Raw genomic sequence first — 7,671 nt, forward strand, 5'->3', positions numbered from 1 at the left:
AACATATAATCCCATGTATATACATAGCACATCCAAAATGTATATTTATAGAATATCCATACTGAACATAAAATACATATGCCTATCCTATAATGAATATACATAGTATATACATAACATGGACAGGATATTCCCTGTACATTATGGATTTAAAATGTATATACATAAGATATCGAATGCTATGTGAGATGTCTAGTAGAACAACAAATGGATGCACACATAATCGATTTTCAGATTTAATTATCCGTGTGCCTCAATTTTGGAAGGACCATTAGTCTTTGCGATGCAAATCAAAATTGACCAAAATTCTTGACAATTGTCTACCTATTACTGAAAACAGAATGAGAAAATTCGAAACCGTTCCCGATGAGTTATCGTATACACAGACGGACGGACGGACGGTCAGAAAGTCGAAAATCATAAACGAGCTCTGTGGCTAATTAAGAAATCAGCATAAATACATCAGTCCACATGACGTATCTGATGGAATCCAGCGAAGTACGTATACTACAATAATTCAATGTTACACTGTTGGGACACTTAGCTGCCTCAAATGAAACGAAGTGATTCCATTGTAAAGAAAAGAAGATTTAATGTGCGAAAATGCTTTATCTTTAGTTAAGTTCCTATAAATAAAAATCAGCATTGGCATAAACTCAAATAAGTGCGTAAGTAAACTATATTGTACTGATTGAAATGATTTAGTGATGGGTGTACAAATCTGTACCAAAAACCATAAGGTCTAAATACATCTGCTTGAAACTGCAACACATAATAATGCTAATTAAACTAACCAGGTGCCCAGGTGGTACGTTAATCGAAACTGCAAGGCGGTATGTTTAGGCGAAGCAATCACGTAAAGATAGAGACTCTTCAGCTGCACCCTTTGTAGCGTTTAACGCTATTAGGATAATCATGCTGACCAATCGCCGAAAATTTACTATTATTTTAAGCAGCTGTGTAGTTGAAAAAGTTAAAAAAGTTATAATCCTGAAACCCCACCTACGTCCATCCAGGTGTATGCGGGTGAAGAACACAAAAACTAATAGATAAAACCTATTGCAGAACAATGATAGTATCTATTAACAGTCATTTGGCGAAGGCACGCGTCGAAAGCTTCCCTTTAAATGTTTTTGTTTTTTTGAGTTAGTATGTGCTCCGTCAGTAACCCGATAATGGTGTCCTCTTGCATGTACTCCGCTTTTAGTACAGACAAAGATGTTATTCAAAATTCTTGGATTATACGTGAGCCCAATGATTTTTATACATCTCAAGTTACGGCGCCGACGGTGCAAGCAGATGCGACCCACTACAATGAAAATATAAAAGATGAATTTGAAGAGGCATCGAGACCACTACGAGAAAAGAATTCTAAAAAGACTGGTGGACAAAAACACGTGCCACATAGAGATAAACCTCCTCAGATCGTTGCGAAACGAAACGCGAGAGAAAGAAGACGAGTGCAGGCTGTCAACGGAGCCTTTGTAAGGCTTAGAAAGGCATTACCGATCGAAAATAGCAGGTAAATTGCGCTAATTTGCTTTCATTAGTGTTTAGATGGTGATTACTATCGTATCGTAGTTTGCCTAGCCTAGAGCTTTGATTTGATGCACATTCCATCATTGTACCTACCTGCCAATTTTGCTTATTACTTAATCTTTTGCTAACCTTTTGTCGAACATAATGAAAGTGAGAGAACTTGCTACGCCAGATTCATCTCCTTAATTTGATTCGTAAAGAATTGTGATTGGCAGTTGACATTCATATTTCTAAGGGAAAATTAGCGAAATAAACGTAAACGGTAATGAAAAGTCTATGAAGATTTACCTATCGAAAGCAGTTTTCCGTTTTGTTTGTTTCAAGTGTATTATTAAGTTCTGTGACAAACATACTGCTGAAAAATAACGTGTATAATGCAGATGGGCTTGAGAACACGTTCTGGCCGAATGTCCCGCGATGGCTGACAAATACATATAATTGTATTACATTTTTTCCGCGCACTTGGTCCACCTAGCTACGTACCTGCCAAAATTAATTCTCAATTAGAGAATTATTGGGGCATCATTACTGAAAATAAAATCCTAGCGGCAAGGCGTTCTGCACCCCTATCAATGAGTTATGAGAGGACGTTTAATCCAAATGTACTAACGGGCATATAATTCCTGAGCAAGATTCCGTTACAATTGCCGAATGCAACTTTTTAGCGCATTTTCACAAAAATTTAAAAAAATGCGCTATTGTGGCCACTTTGTTCGTCCGTCCGTCCGTCCGATCGTTCATTGAGACGCTACTAGTTCTTTATATTAAGAGCTATTGTTCTACTTTTTTCGCTATTTGGTTCCTTATGGTGTCGAGGCTTGCACGATTATACGATTTTAACAGAAGTTGCATCTTACAAATGGGAAATGAATACAAGTGGAAATGCGCTTTTTGTAAATCGTTTTGTTTGTAACTATCGGAACTTTTGGACAACCACCAGTCGTAATTGAACCCTTAAAAGATGATGTCGGGGGCTTCTATCTTCACTCGTTGCATGCAAGGAAGATCTGTGTTGTATGGATTAAAATTTTATTCAGATGTCTTATGAAAAATCTTCCATATTTGCGTTATTCAAGACATAGCTGGGGAGGATCCAAAGTGCTTCGAATTTGAATTCTGAATCCTTTTACAGGATCCGAACATGTATAGGTACTTCCGGAAAACAGAATTTGTATCTCGATCTTTAAAAAGTGATTGTATCATTATAAAAGGATTCGGATTAATATGACAGGAATGTTTGATCAATCCTAGAAATAGTTTCAACGTAGTTTCAACAGTTACGTCATTCAAGATGAATTATTCCAAAATGAAAACTACAAGTATTTATTTATAGTTTATAACATAGACATTTTACAACAAAACCTTATAATAATATTAATAGTTACAGCACTTGTAGTGTTTCATCGAAAAGTGTTCTCGATAAAATGGCTAAGAAAAAGCACAGTAAATTTGGAATAACCATATTTTTCTATTGCAGGATTAATTAAAATATTCTAAAGTAAAAAGCTTCAGTGCCTTCGAATGGACCCCAGGTGCTGTGAAACAAAACTCCCATATTGTACCAAAAACACCAGATAAATCTCCAGAAGTGTAACCATAACTCCAAACTACCAAAAATATTCCAAACTGTTTTCCTTGGTATTTTTATTATAAAGTGTAACCAAAAGTCCATTTATAAACATGTTTAGAAAGGATTGATTGAGAGATTGTTCAGATCTCTATTCAAAACTCCAAGCACCTTAAAAAAAAATTTTTTTTTTGCATATATATCAAATTACCGGACTTTTTAACGGAAAATCGTATGGAAAGTGTTACTTTTTTCACGATTTATACTATGTGTTTCCAGGGCGTTTAGTCCTATCTATGCACAGTAACATCAATTTTTGAGTGACAGTAAATCACGAATATCAATGATATTATTCAATTATGTCATTAAGGATCACTATACAAAAAATTTTCGTGTACAACGCATTGCGAAAGTGTCTTTTTTTCATGAATTTGCAGTTTGATTAATGAGGGCGAAAAATATGACTTTCAAAACTAGTTGTACGAATAACAATTACAATATCCCTTCAGCTAAACCTTAAAGAAACATTCACATCTCTTTGGGGATTATTCACTTTGCAAACTGCCATCAAAACTCAAAAATTACACAAAAAATGCATGTACTGTGAACTTAGCCTCACACGCATTTTTTCAAATAAACCGATGACAGAAAATGTATCGTGTGAGAGCTACTCCCCAAAGTCTCAAAATTTGTGTTTATTCTACAATTTTCTGCTTTAACTTTAACTAAGTTTATCTTACAATGCTTTTTCATTTTTTGTAAAAGAGCGAAATCCAAAATTCGAAAAAAAATTCCAACTGCAGCTCTTGGTTAGACTAGGAAAACTGGTGGATACGCTCATTAGAGTAAAGCATTTTTCTTATGGCATTTGAACTTGAAAAGGGAAAAATGGACAGGATAATGAACTATTTCATGCATTTTGAACTATTTCCGTAAGTGAGATGATTGAGATCATTTTTTGATGGAATATTGAGGATGCAATTGTCTGTTATAATAGTTTCCCCTAAAATGTTTGCAAAGGATATTAATAGTTTCTATTTTAATACATTTCTATCCATACATATATGTGGTTTATTTTATTAGCTTATCAAGAACTGTAGAACTATTGATGATCTATCCACAACGTTTAGAAAAAGTTTACTCGTTTAATCCTTATGAACAATTATTTATTGTGGCTGTAATGACGAAATAGTTTAACAAACACTAATACTTTGTTTGTAACGATCCTTTCTCATGTTCCAACAAACTAACATGGAAAACTTCATCGATAAATCTACTTCTAACATGATCTAAAGTTGCACATTTAAGTCCATACTTTCAAAATTTATTTTAAATTGCATAACTGTTGGAACGATTTATATATTATGTACATATAATAAGTTCTGACAAAAGTGGATTCTTCTAATCTTGCCAAAAAGGTACTGAAATTGCACCTTTGTGTTTGCGCAAAAAATTTCCATTATTTTCCATTTTTGGCTAGATTTTTGAGGTGGTGATGTCGCACATATTGGCTGAAAAAGAATAATCTGGCAAATCGACCTTGTGCTAAGATGTTGAGTATAACATTTATGATAAGACAAGGATCAAACATCATACTCTTATTCAGAATTTTTGTAAAATTTGAGATTTTTTCAAGCCCTATGTTTTTCTCAGTGAAACTTGAAAAAAATTTCAGGCCTTACAACTGTGTAAATAAGCTTTCACTAAAAACACATGATTTACGAGTGAGTGAAAAATATTGAAAATGACTTTTTCGGAGTAAATGGAGTGCAAGTATTCTAAGCCTATACGAGTGCTAGTGCCATAATTAATTAGACAATTGTTTTGCAACAATTCACTTTAGAGCCGATTCGAGTTACTATACTATACTGTATCAGGCAGATGGAACAAACTTTTAAAATAAATGGGGGGCGGATTGAAATAAAACGCTGGAACACGTATTTTTAGTTGCGCATTTTTTTAACTAAAATTTTTTATACTTACTGGGTGTTTTACATGGCAGTGACCAATACTAACTTTCTTATTTTAAATACAACATCCATTTTTTTTAATGTTTTCAGATTTATTGCAAAAAATTAGTTTTGCAAAAATTGCAATAAATAAAATTATCTACTTGTTTACAGAAAATCTCTACAAACAAACAACTACAACAAACACACATTTTCCTTACTTTAGCAAATTGTTGTGTTGACTGTGATTTGAATTTCTTTGACTACATATCAGGAAAATGGTTCATTTAACTTATATGCACAAAATAACTATTAGTTGTTATTGTTAGTTATAAGATAAGTGTTAGTAGGGCATTATACATAAAATGTCTATAATGTTTTTACGTATACAAAGTTGAATAATAATATTGCATTTAAAATAAGTTAGTCAGTACTGCGGTCAAGGGGTACGAATAGAGGAAAGGAAAAAGAGACGAATAATAGCTCTAACCACAGCTGGCGGCTGCTCACGGCGAGGCGAGACTAGGATATCTGTGTATATATGGTTCGTTTCTTTCCTTTGAAGCCAAAGAATTTCATAATCATAGGGGAATCGAAGATGTCTGTCTGTTTGTGAACACGATAACTGCATACACCTGTACGATTCGATTCAAACTTTGCACAGTTGACCGCATGTAACAAGCCTATTGAAAAATGGATCAGATCTATTGACCCCGTAGGGTCACCTCGACTGCTGCTTTGTTAGATCCGCTTTAGGGGTGATTTTGTGTTGGGATCAGTGTACACTCCTTAAAATAAAAAAAGTTCATGACAATTAAACTTCAAAGCATTAAAATACAGGAACTGTTGATTTCCCATTCACTGCACAAGTACCTAATCGTGCACTTCACTGTAACTTTGCTAGATTATGTAAAAACGTCGTTTCCGCAGAGGAACTTCACCCTACCATAATCAATTCAACGTTTCAACTTGATGTGACTGGACAATGAAGGAATGTTTTGGTTTTCCCTTGATTGCTACCAAAAATTCCTTAAAAAACCATAATCAGCGGTTGACAAATGATACCTAACTTCTCCCTATGTTTAAGTTAATCAACATTCTTTGGAACCGCAATTTGTGTTTTATTACAAAACTACTTTGAATATTTAATTACAGGGGTAAACGCGTTAGTAAAGTCAAGACTCTTCAAAATGCCATTCGGTATATTCAACAGCTTCAAGAACTAATAGCGGAGGACCAATTCCACATTCGAGATGTAAGTGTAAAGAATTTTTTTCCAGTTATTGGTACAGTGTTCGCTTTTAGTACTCGTTTGAAGATTCCACAAGTGACGAAGTATTTGAAGAATTTTATTTCGAAAGAGAATTTGAAAGATGAAGCAAGCGTTTTGAAAGAAGTGAATGGTATTATTGTATCTAGTCATCTCCCAAATAAATTATCATAATTGCGAATCGTTAGCAATAATTATAACTTCCTTCATTGCTTCATTTAGGCTCAAACGTTACGAAAACAAAAAATATTGTCTTTAATTGTGGTTATATAATAATTAAATTAGTATTCGGTTAAGCGGCTCATTGACTTGGTAACAAGGGCGCGTACGTATTTCGTTTAGGTGTGGTAGGAAATATTGTTTGCTTTCGTATGCAGGTGTAAGTACGAGATATTTGCACGTCGTAAAGGACAATACTTCACTACGACAAGGACGTGTGTACAATTAATGTAATCACTTTTGTAACTCAACTGTATTTTTTCATTTTAACATATTGTTTACATGCACGGAGGAATCGGCGATGTTCATTTTTTAATTGTACCCGCAATGTATAAGAAACGACCGTGTCAAAACGAATTGATGTTTCCGTGCTCGAATGACGAATGTACTTTCTTGTGCATAATAATTAGTAACGAATTAAAAATTAGCAATCGATAAATGTACAGTTAAGTACAGATATGCGAAATCGAGCAGCGATACTGACGAAGTATTTTCGTGGATGTTATGATTGAAATTTGCTCATTTAACGTTCAAAATCACACATTTTATGAACTGAAAATTGAGAAAGTAATACACATACAGGATATACTTGTGCTGATTGAACTGGTCCTGGTGAGGTCCTACAGGTCAAGGACTATAATATTACCTACCATTTTTTGCTTTAGATTATAGCTTCGAGCTAATAGATAAGCAAACTGGCTATTTACAAGTTTCTGGTCTGGTGAATGGTAATGATTTCATTCACTTTTATGGCCAAATTATTCTTCTCTGGAATATGCTGCTTTAAAGACGCTAGTAAGTTTGCTATGGTCGATCGAATAGAAACGTAAACTACTTAATTCAGGAATTTCATTAAAAATAGCCGGACGTGGACGTCTGTATAGAAAAAGGTATTCCATTGGTCTCCTCCCATTCCTGTTTGACTGATTGGAGTTTAGTTTAGACATAGGTACATAGACAAAGTATATCAGTGTATGCGTCGGTCCGTACCGCAGTCTGACCATGTATTTCTTACTAGAAAATGCTACTCGGGCATGTCAATCAAAGTCTATGGAAAACGCGCTTTGTCAATATTTTAATTAACCCCCATTGCCTCTTGGAGGCCGACAAAAGGTCTCTTATCAAAC

At 34.4% G+C, this 7,671-nt stretch overlaps 1 protein-coding gene across 1 annotated transcript; it reads left to right on the forward strand.

The window, feature by feature from the left end:
- Positions 1–1,069: 1,069 nt before the first annotated feature.
- Positions 1,070–6,480, forward strand: LOC116167993 (achaete-scute complex protein T3-like). The gene is made up of 4 exons (XM_031483629.1): positions 1,070–1,149; positions 1,208–1,522; positions 6,211–6,310; positions 6,361–6,480. Exons 1-4 carry the CDS (start codon positions 1,070–1,072, stop codon positions 6,430–6,432), a joined length of 567 nt encoding a protein of 188 aa, XP_031339489.1. The 3' UTR covers positions 6,433–6,480.
- Positions 6,481–7,671: the final 1,191 nt, after the last annotated feature.

Source organism: Photinus pyralis, unplaced genomic scaffold, assembly GCF_008802855.1.
Source record: "Photinus pyralis isolate 1611_PpyrPB1 unplaced genomic scaffold, Ppyr1.3 Ppyr1.4_LG4, whole genome shotgun sequence".
In the NCBI taxonomy this organism is placed as follows: domain Eukaryota; kingdom Metazoa; phylum Arthropoda; class Insecta; order Coleoptera; family Lampyridae; genus Photinus; species Photinus pyralis.

Coding starts and splice junctions, on each gene's coding strand:
- LOC116167993 (XM_031483629.1), top strand. CDS start 1,070: ATGATAGTATCTATTAACAGTCATTTGGCGAAGGCACGCGTCGAAAGC. Junction 1,150..1,207: donor GTTTTTGTTTTTTTGAGTTA/GTATGTGCTCCG, acceptor CTCCGCTTTTAG/TACAGACAAAGATGTTATTC. Junction 1,523..6,210: donor TTACCGATCGAAAATAGCAG/GTAAATTGCGCT, acceptor ATTTAATTACAG/GGGTAAACGCGTTAGTAAAG.